Source organism: Opisthocomus hoazin, chromosome 19, assembly GCF_030867145.1.
Source record: "Opisthocomus hoazin isolate bOpiHoa1 chromosome 19, bOpiHoa1.hap1, whole genome shotgun sequence".
NCBI lineage: Eukaryota > Metazoa > Chordata > Aves > Opisthocomiformes > Opisthocomidae > Opisthocomus > Opisthocomus hoazin.
Window position 1 is genome coordinate 6,227,715 of NC_134432.1, and position 18,082 is coordinate 6,245,796.

Consider the following 18,082-nt stretch of genomic DNA (forward strand, 5'->3'; position numbering starts at 1 on the left):
TGCATTTACAGACTGCAAAGCAAAAAACCCTCTTTGCCATGCACTGGATTAACCACAGAGAGGTACGGAATCATAGCCAGGGTTTGCTTCTGAGCCAGAATAGAGCAGTGCAGGTCTCAGAGGCGAGCTCAAGGCGTGCAGCCTAGAGGTCTACCAAAAATTGCTGCTCTGCCTCTTTGGCCTCGCGATCCCAGCCCCGTCCCTGTAAACCTGCCCGGTCCCCGAGACGCACCCCGGCTGACAGCCCAACCAGTCTATGTTGAGCTCTTGTTCTTCCTTGCAGAGCATCCACCTGTCCTTCTTGCGCACAGTCCCACCGTACTCTCACCAGGCCAACGTCTGGTTTGAGATGATGAGAGTCTTCAACTGGAATCACGTCATTCTGATAGTCAGTGACGACCACGAAGGTCGTGCTGCACAGAAGAAGCTGGAGACCCTCTTGGAGGAGAGAGAGTCCAAGGTCAGTTCCTGAACATTGTCTTGTAGCTTTGTTTAAGCAACAACAACAAAACTAGAAGTCTCGGGCTGTTGTATGTATGTAGATTTCTGTATGTAAAACACCTTTTCTTTCCATTGTAACATGGCTAACATGCTTAAAGCATCAACAGTGTCTGACTAGTACCTGACAGAACTTTGTACTTTATTCATTTCACTTGCTTTGCCATGGTCAAAATCTCCTACATGTAAATCGACTACAAAATGAAGGGAAGGATAACCTGGAGCTCTGCAAATGCCTCGCCCAAGATTCCCACCCAAGGAGAGGACCAGTCGCTCAGCTTAGGGAAGCATCTGCCCCGCTCCAGCCACCCAGGGGCCAGGCAGACCCAGCAGTGCCAAACCAACCCCGAAAAGCAGCTTCTGAATTGGCTAACTGGAGCTCACCTTAGTGGCTTAGGAGGGGCGAGGGCAGCCGGCACGTTGATGCACGGAGGTGTAATGCACCCTCTCTATAAAGCTGTCAGCTCTGCGGCTGTGGGCTGACGCCCCCGTTCCCATCTCCATCGAAGCCCATGCCAAACGCTGCTTTCCTGACACCCCATGCTGTTACGAGAGGGCGGCTGTGGCTGGCGGGAGCAGCTTTATCGAGGAGGTGCACTGCACCTGCACTCAGGGCCAGCCGGGGGAGCAGGGCGGGAGGCAGGAGAGGTCCCCGAGCCTGCTAGAAATTCAGGAGGACTACCATCAACCTGCTGCCGCTGAGTAGAAGGACCAAGCAAGCATTCAAGACGAGCAGGGAAGGAGAAGACAGGGAGCTGTTCGGCTGCAGCGCTTCGAAGGCAGGCGCCTGTCTGGAAGGCAAGGAAACACCTCCTGCTCTACGGGGTGAAGTCCCAGCACATCCTCTTGCCCGGGACAGGGTGAGCTCCTCTTTGGGTGGGCAGAGTCCAAGCCAATCTCCAAGTCTCCAACAGCCGCAGGGCAAGAACCTGTTGCTGGCTGTTCCCTCCTGGGTCCACAACCTGCTCTTCTCCAGCCCCACCGGCAGCTGCTGGACGTTTGGCTGTTGAGTAGATGTGGCCGTAGACACTTCTTGTGTTTGGAGTTGGCGGCGGAGCTGCGAGAACAGAGAGAGCAGCCTGCCACTGCTCTTCATCACCTCTCGTCAAGCCACTGGAGGAGTGACTGGTGCAGGGGTGCAGGTTGGCACGAGCCACACTGACCAGCAGGCTTTTGATTTTGGTGCTGGTTTCCAAGAAGTTTCATCCTTGCAGCATCCTGGGCCATCATGAGATGCTGGTGTGCCACCAACCATGGTGGGATCCTCCTGCCTCCAAAGGCAGCTTCTCGCTGGGTGACAGCGGGCCAGTGTTGCTTTCCAAAGCCTCTTCCCAGCAGAGTGTCCCTCACCCAGGGAGAGCTGTGGAAAGATTTTTCCCACTGTCAGTTTGTCGTCCCTTTCCTTGCATCTTTTGATTTCCACTTTTTGTTTCCCTGCAGTTTATGTGCATCCCTTTTCGCTGCTGCCTCTCATGCCTTTACTCCCTGCTTGCTCCATGCAATGCTCTCAGGCACAGGTTGTATTTCTTCTTCAGCCTGGCCATCCTACAGGAAAGCCTTTGAGATCTGGGGCTTGAAAGATGAGGAAGGGAGCGTCTGTCCTCAGACCCGCCCGTTTGCACTGCATCTACAACATGTCTTGGTGTCTCCTGGCAGCTCCTGGGCTACTGCAAATGCCCTGGTCATCCTCCAGCTCTGGGACAGTAGGTCACCTCGTCTTCCCTTTGGGGTGTGCCACCACATCTTGTTTCTTTTTCCTTTGAGGAGATTCCTCTGGGCAAATTGACTGGCCTGACTGGTCTTGAAGGTGGTAGATACCCCTGTTGGGGCTTTCCTGTCTTCCACATTCTCTTCTGCTGTCTAATTGCTCTTCTAATCACTGGTGTTCTGACTCTCTTCATGCTGTGAAGTGGTACCCTGGACGCCTACTCAACCTCCTCAAGGGCAGCCTGGGCCCTGGGGAGAGAGCAGGCAGGAGACCTGCTCTCGACCTCTTCAAGGCTTGGGTCAGAGCCCCTGAGGACCTGGGGGATCTGCTATGGGTCAGAGGCTCACCTGCCCACCTGAGCTCTTCAATCTGAGCATGGCTTGTCCCCTGGGGTCTGCGCCAGCCCTGGGTGTTACTCAGGCACCATTGTGTGGATTTGCACTTCAAGCAGGCGTTCAGAGCCCAGCACTCGGGCCAGGCTGGCCAGCCTTGGTGCACCCGACGTGCTAGCCTTGTCTTAGGTCTGTCTGCAGTAACTCAGCCTGGAGCTGCTGCTGCATCCCAGTACAACTCTGCCCATTCATCTGGGCAGGCCACCACTGCTCCAACACTGCTCGGGTTCAGGAGGGAGTGCCAGACACTGTGAAAATCAGAGTTTGTCCAAGTCAGAGGTGGCAGGTCCCTAGTGTGCTGGCTCTCTTTCTCTGGGACAGTGGTGTATATGAAAGAGGTAATTTTTGGAATGAATGTTGGAGAACATGGCAGAAAGTGAATTTTGAATTTATGGGTCCCTGTGTGAAACGGGCTGAGGAGCAGGGAAGGGCTGCAGGACCACACAGAAAAATGGGAAAGAGAGGAGACATTACTGGTCCTGTTATGGCGATAGGGATAGTGACAGGGAGAGGCAAAAGTGATCAGGTGCCATCAGGTCCAGCTTTTTTGCACCCAAGACTCTGCTTCACTTTGCTGACCAGCTTGGGTCGAGGTGCCAGCATATACCAGGCACACAAGATGACTCATGGCTGGAGGCTGCAAGATGGATGACCAAGTTTCTTCCTAAATTGATGGTGCCTGAGGAAAAGTGGCCAATGTCTCATCACAGGATAATATTCATGCTGTCCTGCTGCAGCTCCGCTCTCCTTGGAGGCCGTTGTTACTCCACGTCTCACTGCAATCTGAACAGACTCTAAGAAGCCATTGCAGAAATTCTCACTGTGGATGTCATCAGAATTGAAGGCAGACCTGGGCTCCAAGCGGATTTTTCCTCCTCAGATACTTTTCCTTGCAAGGACACAACTTCTCTGAGCAATGAAAAACGTGTCAGGCTGTGTCCAAGGAGAAGAAAGGAAAGACCACACAGCTGCACGGAAAGGAGACCTGGCAAAATGTCCTGCCAAAGAGCAGTCTGAGAGCTCAGGAAGAGGCAAGCTATTCAGTTTGGAAAGCAAGATGCAGAGATCAAACCTGACTGCCTAAGAAGCAACTTGGGAACACGAACCCTTGCATCTGGGGTGCAAAAGGTCAGCTTCCTAGCAGGCATCTGTTGCCATTGTCATAAGATGCTGTGAAATGGAGATCGGAATAGAGCCGTGTCCCGTACCTCATACACGCAGATCAGGGATGCCCAGCTGGGGTGGGACGGGGCCGAGAAGAAGAGGTCAGATGATGTCCCACCAAAGCCTGTCAACCACTATCAGGTCGATATTATTGGCCTGACCACAGGGACTGCTCCCAGGAAAATCCACAGGACTCTGTGCACCCTGCCGCAGGGTCAAGGCTCCTGAGAGCAGAGGCTGTTGACCCTAAGCACACTGCCTGGAGGAGATGAAACCTCCAGAAGGATGTTTCATGCCCCTGGCTCTTTTGGGGCCAAGCAGCACAAGTGGCTCAGGCAGGAGACAAGAGGAGGAGCAGGCTTTCTGCTCCGGTCTGTTATCTGCAAGGTCAGTGCACGCTGAGCCACTTGCCCCAAGTCCAGGTCTGATACTCGAACCAGCAGCATAGAGACCACCGAGTAGTGAACCCCACTAGTCATGTGTAGGGCCAAGTTATGGGCACCGTGGTCTCCGGCAGCTGCACCTCCCAGGGCCACTTGTGTGCTGCAGAGCCACGAGTTGCCCTCAGCCCTCCCCAGCACCAGGTAAAAGTTGCAGCGTCATCCCATGATCACCATTGCTTCATATCGTCACGCTTTGAGCCAGCACGGGATGTAGAGAGCTTTTTCTTTCTCTTTTGGACAGCAACAGAGTTCCAAAAAGCTGCTCCCTCCTTGCAGGAGGTAAGAAGTTCAGCTGAGACACCTCACTTGCTGTGAACTCTCTTAGGGTGAACAGGAATGTAATGATAATAGTGACGGTAGTAATGCTCATACTCTTAACTGTAACAGTTTGTGTTTATCCAGCGCTTTCCGTACACAACAATTTGTCCTTTACTTCCACAGTAATTCCATGGAAAGCCCAGCACTTAGGCCCTTAGAGATGCGTAGATTGTTTCTGAGTTTAAGGTAAAAATTTCTTGCTGAAGAATTCCCCAGTCCCACAAGGGAAATGCAACTGCATCGCAACAGCTGTGACACCCAGTCTTGCGCTAACCGGTACGGCTTCGCACCGTGACGCTCCCGTGAGAGCTGAGGCACTCTCTCCTGATAGTGGTTTTTGCGAGCTCCAGCGTTATAGAGACCCTTTAGCAAACAGTGGAGGAGGAGGTGGATGTTGGATTGCTTTACTACACGTCATTTTCAACTGTTTATAATATTCTTCTGTGTCTACATATTTTCTCTGTGCACATTATTCATCAGAGTAAAAAAAGGAACTATGAAAACCTCGACCAACTTTCCTATGACAACAAGCGAGGACCCAAGGTATATATGCATGGAAATGCACGCCGCCCACCAACCTAACTAGCAAATGAGAAATAGCCACAGCCACCAGAAAAATTAAAAAAAAAAAAAGAAAATAAAAGAGAAAGAGAAAAAAAGAAAAGAAAAGAAAAGAAAGAAAATAAAAAAGATCCATGACTATGTTTCTTGGTAGCACGTTTTTATGTTGAGATAGCTTGGTTTGGACTTGAGAATGGAAACCTAGCCAGCTGACCCTGGAAGGATTTATTTTTGAAACATGCATGTGAACCAGTAATTAACTTGCAAGTTCTTTTTTTTTTTTTTTTTGAAAAGTTGAACCAACCCCCTTTCCTCCCCAAAGGAAACGGTTCCTTGGTGTAAGTTGCTCACTTTTACTCCCAGAGGTTAACCCTGTGCAATATGTTTTTTTCATTTCCCATGTCTCTGAAAAACAACACTCGTTTGAGTTTTCAATTGCATTTCAAAGCCTTTTTCTCTTTCCTGTACAATGCACGCCTCTTTTTGGGTCTTGATTGACTTCAGTTTGCATGCACAGTGCAAAAAAAAAACCAAAAAGCCAAAACCTTAAAAGAGAAAGGAAGGAAGGAAAGAAAGAAAAGAAAGAAAAGAAAAGAAAAAAGAAAAAAAAATAGCTATAACCAACCTTATTTAGCAGACTTTTGTGCAGTTTAATGAATTCTCTTAACCCTTTTCTAGATAGCATGGCTCTCACAAGCAGTCCTGGGGCTCCCGCACTAACCAGTTTTGCTCACACTGATCACAGGCTGAGAAAGTGCTTCAGTTTGACCCCGGAACCAAAAACGTGACATCGCTGCTGCTGGAAGCCAAGGAACTGGAGGCTCGCGTCATCATCCTTTCTGCCAGGTAAGGCAGAGCCATTTCTTCCCCTCCCTGCTCCAATTCCCTCACCTGCTCTGATTTCCCACCTTTGCAACGCTGCCCAGCGCTGGAGTCAGTGCAATTTTGGGGCACATCATCCTTCCAAGGAGCGTGGGAGAAAACCCACTTAAACCCCCATGTGCTGGGCAGGTGGTGGATGCTGTGCGTGCTGCTGGCCAGGGAGCTTGCAATCAGGAGCAGGGTTGAGATGTCCCCCTGTCCCACAAAGTGCTAGCAGCTGTGGAAGCAGCAATAATTACTGATGATGGATCTGGATCCACCTGTGAAGGAGGGGAATCTTATTGCCCGCATGCCTATAGATGGTGAGCAAGAAGGAAAGGGCCAGATTTGCTGATGCTCAGCAGTGGGGTGCTGTGGGATTAGATGAAGCTGAGAGGAAGGTTCCCATTGTGTCAAGGAATTAGCCATTGCCCAGGAGAACCAGTTATCAGAGGAGGGCTGCCTGGGGGTGTGTTTGCCCTGAAGCTGCTGCTCCCTTGGGATCCGATACAGGAGAAAAGGGGCCGTCTAGCACCTGAAGCCACATTGCCATTCCCTTCTTCTCGTTGCAGTGAGGATGATGCGGCCACGGTGTACAGATCAGCAGCCATGCTCAATATGACAGGCTCCGGCTACGTGTGGCTGGTGGGGGAACGGGAGATATCGGGCAATGCCCTGCGTTACGCCCCTGATGGTAGGCACCCGCCGGAGGCACCTGTCCCGCTGCCAGCCATGCTCGGAGGAGCCTGCTTGGAGCTGGGATGAGCAGCACCTGCTCTCCCGGGGAACCCTTGGGCTGGGGGAACGCGATGACGTGGTGGTCAAGCAAGTTGAGGGTCCCACACGTTGCTCTCTTCTCTTTTTGCCCACATGGGGAGGCAGCAGCCTTGGCCACGCTGTTATGTCCCAAATCCAGCTCGCTGTCACCTGTGGGAAAGACTTGGTCAAAAGGATGGGGATGGAGCATGGGGTGTCAGCAGTCCATGTAGCTGTCCCCTGTCCCCCTCCAGCAGCCAGGACTTTCCCTGCCTGCTCCTGCCTGAAGCTCAGACAACTCCCCAGCTGCATCTGAGGGGTCCTCAGCCCCATAACCAGATGCTTGCTGGCCCCCGAGCCCTGCCCGTGGGAGCAACGCCAGAGCAACTGGTGTGCCCTGCTGACATGTCTTCTCCCCTCTGCTCGCGGCAGGAGTGATCGGTTTGCAGCTCATCAATGGGAAGAACGAGTCAGCCCACATCAGCGATGCTGTCGCGGTGGTGGCCCAGGCCGTGCATGACCTGTTTGAGAAGGAGAATATCACAGACCCTCCACGGGGCTGTGTGGGGAACACCAACATCTGGAAGACAGGACCCCTTTTCAAGAGGTATTTGGGGAAGGGTCCTGCTGGAGCAAGTAGAGGACCTGCTGGGGGAGAGCTGGAAAAGGTGGGAGCACATGGAAAAGGGCAGCATGGTAGCTTTGTTCAGAGTATCTGTCACTAAAGCTTTGGGGCATGTGGCACAGGACTGCTTGGACTCTCCTGCATGATTCAGATGTGGGGGCTACATCTCTTCTAGAAAACGAGCCAGGACATGGGCTCAGTTGCTGGCCTCCAGTTTGTCCAGGTGCTTTAGGTGTCATCCTGGTGCCTGGTACCAACTTGGTCCTTGCCAACCCATGGTCTCCTGGGCAATGTTTGGGCAGCTGGGATCAGTGTAGGCAGGGAGCGCTCCAGGAGGAAGAGATCTGGGTGCCATGATCTCTTCTGGTCCAGACCTTATTCTGTGGGTGGAAGAGGGGAGAAAGGGGGTTTTCTGCCAAATCAGGGTAGGGGGACATTTCTTTCAAACTGGAGCTCAGTGCTGCGGACACTTTTCTTGCTGAACATTTCAGGGCTGCAGCCTAGGTCAGCATGCTGCAAGCAGGACTTGGTGGCATGAGATCTCCATGCATGGGACAGGCTGCTCTTGCTGTAGCAAGTACTGGTGCTGTGGTTTTGGGAGGTGGGGTCTCAGCAGATCAGAGCATGCGTGTGCTGGATCTCACTTCCCTGGGCAGTGTGACCGGCACATGCTGCATGCGTTCCCCAGAACCCGGTCTTTGTGCTGCGTGGGGTTTTGTGCTGCATCACGGCAGATGCCGGAGCCACAAGGGCCTCTTCTGCAGGCGGGGTCTCGGTAAAGCAGCGATTCCCTTTGCAACATGGCTCCCTGCGTGGGAGGGCTGCTCTCTGCTGTGTGCAACCTGGCACCAGGGTGTTGCTTTTGTCAGCGGGATCCTGTGCTGGGCCTTTCTCTCTGCAAACGTGGTTGTGGTGACTGTGGGATGCCCTTTCTGCAGATCTGGGTTCTGTTGAGCATGGGACCTGCAAAGCCTGGAGCTTGCTTTAGAAAGATTTCCAGCATCCTCCGCAGTGATGGATTTTGGCATGTGCTGTTTGAAGTTGCCCTCTGTGGTGCACTGCAGGTGGCTCCGGCAATACTTCTGTGTTTTCACTATAGTCTTTGCAGGGTTTGGGGCACTGGTTCTCCCCTTGGTGATGTACGTGTGTGCCTGGGGCGTTAGCCAGGCTGTGATGGGCTGGTGCCAGACAGAAGGACCAGGAGCGGTACAATGGACACATCTGCCAAGGGACCCCCAGAGGAAGGTGTCCTTGGGTGCTGTGGGACAGATGATTTCTTAAAGGAATGGGACTGATCTGGTGAAGAACAGGGGACAAAGACAACAAATACGGTAGTACAACATTCGGGCAATATGAGTCCTCAGACTGACTTCATCCACCAGGAGCAGATGACCACAGGGCTGTGAACAGATCCTAGGTAGCCTTGACTGGGTTTCTACAGTGTAATGGACATATCGGACATGGCAGGCAACTGAGAGACAGCATTTGCTTTTCTGACCCCTTCTTAGAAGTCCCAATGGCCACAGCAGTTTTTCTAGGATGGCCCCGCTGTGTTTCTCTCCATAGGGTGCTGATGTCCTCCAAGTACTCGGAGGGTGTCACCGGCCGGGTGGAATTCAATGAGGATGGGGACCGGAAGTTTGCCAACTACAGCATCATGAACCTGCAGAATCGGAAATTGGTCCAGGTTGGGATTTACAACGGCAGCCATGTACGTACAGGCCTGGACAGGTTGGACAGGAGGGCTGTGTGCACTGGGGTATCTACCAATGGCCTCATGTCTATCTCATTCCTCTGGGATTGATCGCAGGTCTTGACCAATGACCGGAAGATTATCTGGCCAGGGGGAGAAACTGAGAAACCTCAAGGCTATCAGATGTCGACCAAGTTGAAGGTAACAGCAAATGGCATTACAGGGTGGCAGGTGTCCTCAGCACTCTACATGCAGGGCTGTGACTTTATCTGCCTCCCACTTCAGCTGCTGCCTTTGCAGCTGTCAGCAGCATTTGCAAGCCCAGGGCACCTGCCACCTCGGAGAGGATATAGCGGAACAACTTAGAGAAGGTACTGGAGAGTGTTCAGAGCTAGAGTACAACATCCAGCTGGAGACAAACTAGATAGGGTGGCAGGCATCCTTTGGTTTGGAAAGAGACAGCTGGAAAGGGGATATGAGAGAGAACAGCAGAGAAAAGATGGAGAGATAAGGTGTTCACCATTCCTCATGGCTTGGGAGCCAGAAGGCACCCAGTACAAGTTTGTAGGAAATACAAGGATGGGCTCCTTTGGCCAAGGCATAGTTCGGTTCTGGAGCTTGTTACTGATAGACAGTGCAGAGGCCAGAAGGAAACAGGTTCGAAAGGAGATTAAACAAGCTAGTGGAAGGTGGGTGGGCTGGTGGCTGCAATGTTGGGCTCAGGAAATCCCTGAAGAGCTGACAGCCAGAAGCTGGAGGTGACACTGGGAGAAGGTCCCTTCACCCTTGCTTTGTTTCTCATGCCCTTCCCTTAAGTGTAGCCCAGCAGTCACTTTAGTGATTGGACCCTGGGACGGCCAGTCCTACCAGTATGACCGTTCATTTGTCCTGCTGTCCAGGCAAGGGAAATCACACATTCCCACCAGCAGCAAGCCCTTTCCTGCAGAGGTGGTGTAGATGCATTGGGATGCTGCTTTACTGAAAAGGTCCAGGGCAGGACAGAAATATCTACATTAGCCTGGGGCAGTGTGACAGTGCCTAGAGCACCATTCAGGGCGCTAACCTGGGGCTCTCATCAGCCTGCTGTTAGGGAAAGGGCTGTGAAAGGCTTTGAGGGTGAGGTGAAAGTGCTACACGAAGGAGGTTGCTGATATGGCTGTTCCTCACCTTGGGTGCAGGGAAAGCAAATCTTCCCCACACCAAAGCCAGCTCCCACTGCTGGGCTGAGTGGTCTCATGCTGAGATGGCAGCTGACAAGGGCACTACAGCATTTTGGCCATGCTTGTGTGGAGAGGACAGCCCAGCTCCCCGCCCAGGGGAACACAGCTCTGGAGGGGAACAGAGACAAGCGGGTGTTTGTGCTTCACGTTGCAGATCGTGACGATCCACCAAGAGCCCTTTGTCTATGTGAAACCCACGCAAGCAGATGGGACATGCAGGGAGGAATTCACCATCAATGGAGACCCTGTGAAAAAGGTCTTTTGCACTGGACCCAACGAGACCGTCCCAGGTAACTAAGCCTGGGGGGGTGAGTGCAGCGTCTCCCCTAGCCCACGCAGCTGATAAAGACTTGTGTCCCAAGAAGGGGACCCCAGGGAGGGTGCTGTCACACAGGAGGCCCAGAGGATGAGGAGCAGAAAGGTGACAGCACATTGAGCTCCCAAATGACCGCTGTCAGCTCGGCCCCATAGCAGTGCTGTGCAGTAACTGGGCAGTGGGATTCAGGTTCTTGACCCGAACAGATGACTTTCCCACTGTCTCTGTTCTGAGTGGGCTACAGGGCTGTTCTGGGGGTTTGCATCCCATATTTCTGTCTCCTGATGTGCTACATTTCTCTGCCTTGATCTCAAGCAGAAAGTGGGAACCCCAAGGCACTTTAGCACCGGCTGCACTGGTACTAACACCACCAGTTTCAAACCATTTTGTTACGGAAAGCCTGCTTCAGGATTAGGAGTGTGCAGCTGATGGGGTGTGAGCTGCTTAGCGATGCCAGGCTTGCCCAAATCCACCCGAAGTCCACCCCCTTGGCCCACCACGCTTTCCTCTGCACAACTGCCCTCCCCAGCCCCGAGCTGTGTCCTGGGCTGTGTTTGATCTGATGGGTTCATGTTCGCACTCCTCCAGCACAGCCTGCATGCACCAAGCCCCCTCTGTCCCCTGCAATGGGTCGGTAACAGCAGCTCTCACCCCACCTCAATGGGGACGTAGCAATTGCATGAGAGCCCTTTGCCCCCAGTTTGCCTTCTTCCCACACTGGTCCTTCCATCCCACCCGTGGGTGATGGAGGCAGTGGGAGAGGGTGGTCAAAGCGGATGGCCTTGCCTGAATGATGTGGTTACATCTCGTATGACACCAGAACCATGCAGGTGGCTGCTCTCACTGGGGACAGCCATGGATCCTGCGTGGGGTCCCTGCAAAAGCGTTGCCTCCACTTGTCCCCCCATTTTATCCCTCCCGCAGGCCGTCCCACTGTAGCACTGTGCTGCTATGGCTTCTGCATCGACCTGCTCATCCGGCTGGCGGGGGTGATGAACTTCACCTACGAGGTTCACCTGGTGGCTGATGGTAAATTTGGTACCCAAGAACGGGTGAGTCTGGGCAGCTTGTGATAAGTCTTTGCCTGCGTCGTTTGTTGAAACATCCCTGGGCCTTTGTCTGGAGCAGGGGTGGGGTGGGAGGGCAGGGCAGGGTGCCTGCCGCGTGTGTGGGGGTCCTGGCTGGTGGGGCACCAGTGCCAGGGCAGTGGGCTGATCCTGAGCTGGCTCTCTGGCAGGTTAACAACAGCAACAAGAAGGAGTGGAACGGGATGATGGGGGAGCTGCTGAGCGGCCAAGCGGACATGATTGTGGCTCCCCTCACCATCAACAACGAGCGGGCACAGTACATTGAGTTCTCCAAGCCCTTCAAGTACCAGGGCCTCACCATCCTTGTGAAGAAGGTATGGGCTGGGCTGGGCTGTTTTGTAGAACAGGGGAGGTGTCCCCTTGCTCCCCACCTTGCAGATACATGCTATGCCTGCACCATGCCCAGCTTGCTCAGCTGTCCCCTGCCCACCCCAGGGCAGCTGCCACAAATCCCAGCCTTTGCTGTGGGATGCTGGCCTCCAAGTTGCTGGTTTTAATGCTGGATATTGACTTGGCCACCCTGACCCTTCCTGTGCAGTAAAGCAGGAGCTCGGAGCAAGGCAGGGGCCCTTGTGGGTCCAGCCAGGCGGACAAGGTGCAGGCATGATGGGTGCCAGTGCCGTCCACCTCTCTCCTGTGTGCTAGGAAATCCCCCGCAGCACCTTGGACTCGTTCATGCAGCCGTTCCAGAGCACGCTTTGGCTGCTGGTGGGGCTGTCTGTGCACGTGGTGGCAGTGATGTTGTACCTCTTAGACCGATTCAGGTGAGTGTGCTTGGGTCACCCACGGGCTGGAGGGGACAGCGAGGTGCCCCTGGGAGCATCTTTCTCAGGCACAGCCCTGCAGCCTTTCAGGAGGCTCTTGCAGGAGCTAAACCCACTTTTTCTGCTCCACCAGCCCTGGGCTGAGGCTCCTGGCCTCTCTGGCTGCTGCTAAGCTCAGAGATATGGATATATGGGGTACCCGACACCTGGATATGTCAGAACTCGCCTGTCAGACTAGGTGCCAACCTGACGCCTGACCAAGGGGACCATCAGCTCCTGGGCTCTGAGATAGTCCCCTTGCTTGACCCCAAGGCAGCTTCTCTGAAGGGCAGGGACCCTGTCCCCCCATTAGCCCTGTGCTCAGAGGATTTTGTGCTTAAACTGCAGTCAGCCCTCCGTGTTGCGGTGCGAGAGGCTGGAGATGGCCTGGATTAGATGATCTTTCTGGCCTGGAGAGAAACGTGGTGGGAACAGTACCAGTGTGAGCTGAACAGGGCTGCGGATCAGCAAGGTGGTGGGCCATGAAGGGTGAAGAGCTGTTTGGGACATAGGCACAGTCTGTAGGGACGAGTGATGTAGGGCTCCGTCGGGACACTTTGGGCACAGCAGAGAGGCCTGGGAACCAGGAGAAGGGATATGAGAAGAGCTCTCTGTCTTGTTTTCCAGCCCATTTGGCCGGTTCAAAGTGAACAGTGAGGAGGAGGAGGAAGATGCCCTGACCCTCTCCTCAGCCATGTGGTTCTCCTGGGGAGTCCTGCTGAACTCCGGCATCGGAGAAGGTGCGTCACAGCCCACAGTGGGACCGCTCTGCCCTGCAGCACTGTCCCTGAGCTGGGGGGCACACGGTGGGCTGGCGGAGAAGCCCATGCCCTCTTCCACTGCCTCCTTTCTGTGGCAGGGCTGATCCCCTGGAGGGACCTCATCCCCTGAGCCTTCCCTGAAGCAGCCTGGTAGGACGTTCAGTGTGATGCTGGGGGTGGCACGTCTGTGACACTGTTGCAGACCATCCTGCCACCCCCCACCATCAGTGACGGGAAACAGGTCCTTCTTGGGCTGCTTCTCCTGGCCAGGGTTACCCATCCACTCGGGGTGAGACACATCATGCACTAGAAGGAGATGGGTTTTTCTTGGTTTGGGCAACGCAGAAGCTGCTTGCACGGCTGTTGGCAGAGCAGCTAGATGGTGCACATCTGCCGTCGGTCTCATGTGGGATGGACATGGCTTTGGCAACCAAGTCAAGCCCTTGTGCCAGTCTGATCTCGCCTCTCTCCCTCCAGGTGCTCCCCGGAGTTTCTCTGCCCGTATTCTTGGCATGGTGTGGGCTGGCTTTGCTATGATCATTGTGGCTTCCTACACTGCCAACCTGGCAGCCTTCCTGGTGTTAGACCGGCCTGAGGAGAGAATTACGGGCATTAATGACCCCCGGGTAATGACCCCTCGCTTACTCTTCCCTTCCCTGTCCACCTCTGTGCAGAGGTGCAGGAGATGCCTGCAGTGGGCATCTCCTGGCTCATATAATGTGGCTTGTAGCACCCAGAGCCCTGCTTTAACATGGCTGTGGGCCTGTGCCAGGGGGGCAAGCCCTGGGTGGCTCTGCCTGGGGCTGTTGGTGGTGGGTCTGAGCCCCTGAACTGGGTGGGAATGGACAGACATGGAGAGGGATCAGCAAGAAAAAGCTGGTCCAGAAATAGCACGTACCCAGCCAAACTGCCTGCCAGTTCCTGGAGAGCCTGCACTATCCGAAGAGGAAACGATTCATTATGGATGAGTTATAACTAATGAAATTGTCCCTGCGGTGCAGTCAATACTCTCAGCACATACCAGCATGCCTCAAACCCATTTCCTGCTCTGGCAAGGACACAGCCACAGCTTATCAGCCCAGGCACGCAGGAATGTACCCCACAGCAGTGCCGACCCACAGCATCCTGCATCCCCTGCCCATGGTGCTGCCAGTCCCATGGCATCCACAGGCCTCCTGCATCCTCAGTGCCATGGTGTCCCTGTCCCATAGTGTCTGCTCCCTGCCACCGTGGTCCCAGAGCATCCACTACCCCATGGCATCTTCAGCTCTGCTGAGGAGATCAAGGTCTTCTCTGGGAAACAAGCCCCTGAAAGAGATGGGAAATTAGGAAACACAGCTTTGGGGGGTGAGCCAGTTGGGTTGATGAAGGACGGAAGAAATAGGAGCCCTGCCCTTGCCTTTCAGCTGCGCAACCCGTCCGATAAGTTCATCTACGCCACGGTGAAGCAGAGCTCGGTGGACATCTACTTCCGACGGCAGGTGGAGCTGAGCACCATGTACCGGCACATGGAGAAGCACAACTACGAGAGCGCTGCCGAAGCCATCCAGGCAGTGAGGGACAAGTGAGTGGGGCCAGTACCTTGCCTGGCCATGCTGGGAAGGGTGGCAGGGAGCTGCAGTTTGGTGGAGCAAGCAGGGCTGATGGAAACCTGGAGGGAAACGCAATCAAAGCATGGCTTAATGGGACCCGTCCGGTTGGTGCTGGGTGGGATCTCCCAGGTCCCAGTGCATACCACAACTCTGGATGGAGAGCACAAGGTCTGCGTGGGGAAAGGCACACTTGGAGCCCTGCCCCTGACCATGGGCTCACTTTCTGGCCTCTGCGCTTACTTCTGTGCAAGGTTGGGTGGCTTCAAATCCCATATAAACCCCCCATGCTCCTCCTCCAAAATTTTGCCAAGCCTTTTGCCTCCCAGCAGCACATACCCTGCTAAGAGGAGGGTGATGCCAATCGGTGCTTAAATTAGAGCTGGGAGCAGCCTTGCTGCTCCCGCGGTGGCTGCAGACAAGCTGGGCTGCCCAACCTTACCTGTCTGTCCTCTCTCGGTGTCCAGCAAGCTCCACGCCTTCATCTGGGACTCGGCAGTGCTGGAGTTCGAAGCCTCCCAGAAGTGTGACCTGGTGACGACGGGGGAGCTTTTCTTCCGCTCCGGCTTCGGGATCGGGATGCGCAAGGACAGCCCGTGGAAGCAGAACGTCTCCCTGGCCATCCTCAAGTCTGTACATGGCTGTTGGCATGGGGCTTGCCCCAAACGCTGCATGTCTTAGCACGCAAGTAGCCTGGTGCCAGTCGCTGCCACCCCCACCCTCCAAACTCTCTGCAGGGACAGGGGCTCTGGGGGCTGCCGTGTCACTCCTGACAAAGGGGACATGCCTGAGAGACCAGGGTGGGCAACCACGGCCCCAGCCCCGGCTCGCAGGGCTGAGGGAGCCGCACGGAGCTGGTGGGAGGTCAGAGCAGAGCAGGGAGCAGGAGCTGTGCTGAGCTGCAGGAGCGCAGGCAAAGCTGGCAGAGACCTGCCCTGGGGCCGTCCAGCACCAGGTCCTTGTGAGCAGGGCACGGGGCGCAGCAGCGGGCAGGGGTTCTGCCATTTCCCCACTTCTCCTTGCGAGCTCAGGCTGGCGACAGCATTGCGCTGCCCTGGCTTCATCTTCCAGGAGTGTTTCTTCCAACTGTGACTTTTCTTGTTAGGCAGAGATACATCAGCACCCCTGCTGAGTCCAACGAAGGCTTTTATACCAGCATTAACCTGCAGCATGGGTGCCACCAGTCAATCTGATACTATGGGTGAAAAGGGACTTCCTTGTATTAGTTTGGAAATGCCACACTCGTTGCAGACAGAAGAATATGGTGATGGAGCAACAGGCAGCTGGGAAGCAGCAGGTGGAGGGAGGGGAACGTGTGAGAGTAATTTTAGAGAGACGGGGTCAGGAGCCACCAGGGTCCTGCCCAAGTTGTGGAGGCAAAAGGGGGAGACCCAAGGTTACACAGGGAGCCGTGGGACCCCGTCTCTGGGGTGGTCTTACCATGGGGGTGGGCGGCAGCGGGACAGATGGGATTTGGGACAAGGATGTGAAAAGCCTGGAGAGGCAGCAGGAGCCCTTGGTGTCCTCCTGGGAGAGGATGGGGAAGCCCAGGGCTACAGGCAGCCCAGGAAGGCGGTGGGGACGTGCCAGGAACAAGAGGGAGGAACGTGCAGGGGGACTTGAGGTGGGACCCGTGCTCTGTGCCCACCTCCAGCCCACTAGCAGTGGGCTCTGCAGGGACATGGTTTCCTTCCTCCCAAGATGTGACACCAAGCTGCTGGGGAGTCCCAGCCCTCGCCATGCGCACCAGGGAGCTGCCAGGCAGCAGTTTTGCCCCTGCCCTGATCTGGAGGGTGCTGGTGGCCACCAGAGTCAGGACTGGGGTCCGGCTTTGCCTGAGCTCCCAAGTGACACTGGCAGGTGGGGGGACCGTGCAGGAAGGGCACCGGGAGACATGGTTCACGTCAGCTCCCTGCAGCCTCTCTCCATGCAGGTCTCCAAGCCCTGCCTACAGCTTCTGGCTCCATCCCTCTCCTTGGGAACCGAGCTGACCCACGGCTCTTTTTGGCAGCAGCCGGCCGGCTCTCCAGCTCCCAAACACAGGGCAGTGGCCCCAGGCAGCTGTGGGTGCCCGCTTGCCCCCGCTGCACCGTGCACGGGGCTCTGCACTGAACACGCGCAGCACAGACACCAAATCACAGAATCACTGCTGCAGACAGGCCACGCGCGCTCCCTCCACACAAAAGCCATACGTGCACATGCGTGTGCGCACACGCGCAGTCAGCCAGGCGTGCACACCGTCACCGGTTCGTGTGTTTGTAGGCTGCAGGCGAGTGCAGAGTCCTAGGATGGAGGGCACGAAGGCACAAAGATCGTGTGGCCCAGCTGCCTGCGGCTGGTCTCCCGTGACTACTCTGTCCTGTCTCCTTGTGCTTTCAGGTCCCACGAGAACGGCTTCATGGAGGATTTGGACAAGACTTGGGTGAGGTATCAGGAGTGTGATTCCCGTAGCAATGCCCCAGCAACACTCACCTTTGAAAATATGGCAGGTTTGTTCTGCAAACCTCTTTCTTCCTCTTCGCTGGGTAGCCTGCTTTCGCTCAAGACATTCTCCTCTCCGGGGCTCTCCGCTCGGGCCAAAGCTCTGCTTCTTCTGGGTTTGTGCTTTCCTAGTGCTGGGAGGCTGCTGTGCTGGGCTCCAACCCCACCTTGTCCAAAACAGCTCTGTGAAGCTTCCCCCACCTTCCCCGGGGTGGCTTTCTCATCGGTGGGGCTGTCCTGCTTTGAACATTGCTCCCCTCCCTCTGCTCTGGCCAAACTGCAGCTGTCACCGTCATATCAGAGCTGTCGCCAAGGCAAAGGGGGGGGAGCAGCACCTCGGGGGAGGTGAGAGAAGCAAGCGAGGACCCTGCTGCAGGAGGGAGCTGCTGGCGAGGGGCAGCCCCCAGCGCCGAGGAGCGCGTCCCGGCTGGCCCTGGGCAGCAGGCAGGGGCAGGAGGAGGGTCGTCGGTACAGAGGGGTGTTTTTCTTGGCCCCCCTTTGCAAGGACTGCGAGTTCCCCCAGACGGGCTCTCCCTTTGCAGCGATGCGCTGCTGCCAGTCCTTCACCCAGCCAATGAGGTGATGGGTGTCTGATGGGACCCCGTCCTCGTCAGCACCGTGGGCCAAGGCAGAAGCACCAAAAGAGGGGTCGCTTTGCTCCATCTCCTCGTGACACCACTCCTAAAACATCAGCCCCGAGGGCTGCAGCCGGCTGTGGACAGCACAGAGAGCTCTGTGCGTGGCTGTCCTTCCCGATGAGCCAAACGGGAGCACCAGAGCTGGGTTTCTGGTGCAAACGACCCCG

The 18,082-nt window shown here is 55.3% G+C and overlaps 1 protein-coding gene across 15 annotated transcripts in view; it reads left to right on the forward strand.

Moving 5' to 3' along the window:
- GRIN1 (glutamate ionotropic receptor NMDA type subunit 1) overlaps nt 1–18,082 on the forward strand; it is a 38,225-nt gene that overhangs the window by 10,710 nt on the left and 9,433 nt on the right. For 11 of the 15 annotated variants that reach the window (XR_012765841.1, XM_075439146.1, XM_075439147.1 and 8 more), the window contains exons 3-18: nt 284–460; nt 5,004–5,066; nt 5,830–5,930; nt 6,518–6,639; nt 7,134–7,308; nt 8,893–9,037; nt 9,137–9,220; nt 10,394–10,529; nt 11,480–11,607; nt 11,793–11,957; nt 12,289–12,407; nt 13,074–13,186; nt 13,685–13,833; nt 14,614–14,771; nt 15,264–15,425; nt 17,176–17,285. Coding sequence is in view for 14 of the 15 variants with exons in the window: in XM_075439146.1 (XP_075295261.1) it covers nt 284–460; nt 5,004–5,066; nt 5,830–5,930; nt 6,518–6,639; nt 7,134–7,308; nt 8,893–9,037; nt 9,137–9,220; nt 10,394–10,529; nt 11,480–11,607; nt 11,793–11,957; nt 12,289–12,407; nt 13,074–13,186; nt 13,685–13,833; nt 14,614–14,771; nt 15,264–15,425; nt 17,176–17,285 (2,107 nt within the window). In the remaining variant the exon portion in view is untranslated. The remainder of the gene's footprint in view (nt 1–283; nt 461–5,003; nt 5,067–5,829; nt 5,931–6,517; nt 6,640–7,133; nt 7,309–8,892; nt 9,038–9,136; nt 9,221–10,393; nt 10,530–11,479; nt 11,608–11,792; nt 11,958–12,288; nt 12,408–13,073; nt 13,187–13,684; nt 13,834–14,613; nt 14,772–15,263; nt 15,426–17,175; nt 17,286–18,082) is intronic. The other 4 variants (XM_075439151.1, XM_075439157.1, XM_075439143.1 and 1 more) reach the window with 1 other exon arrangement.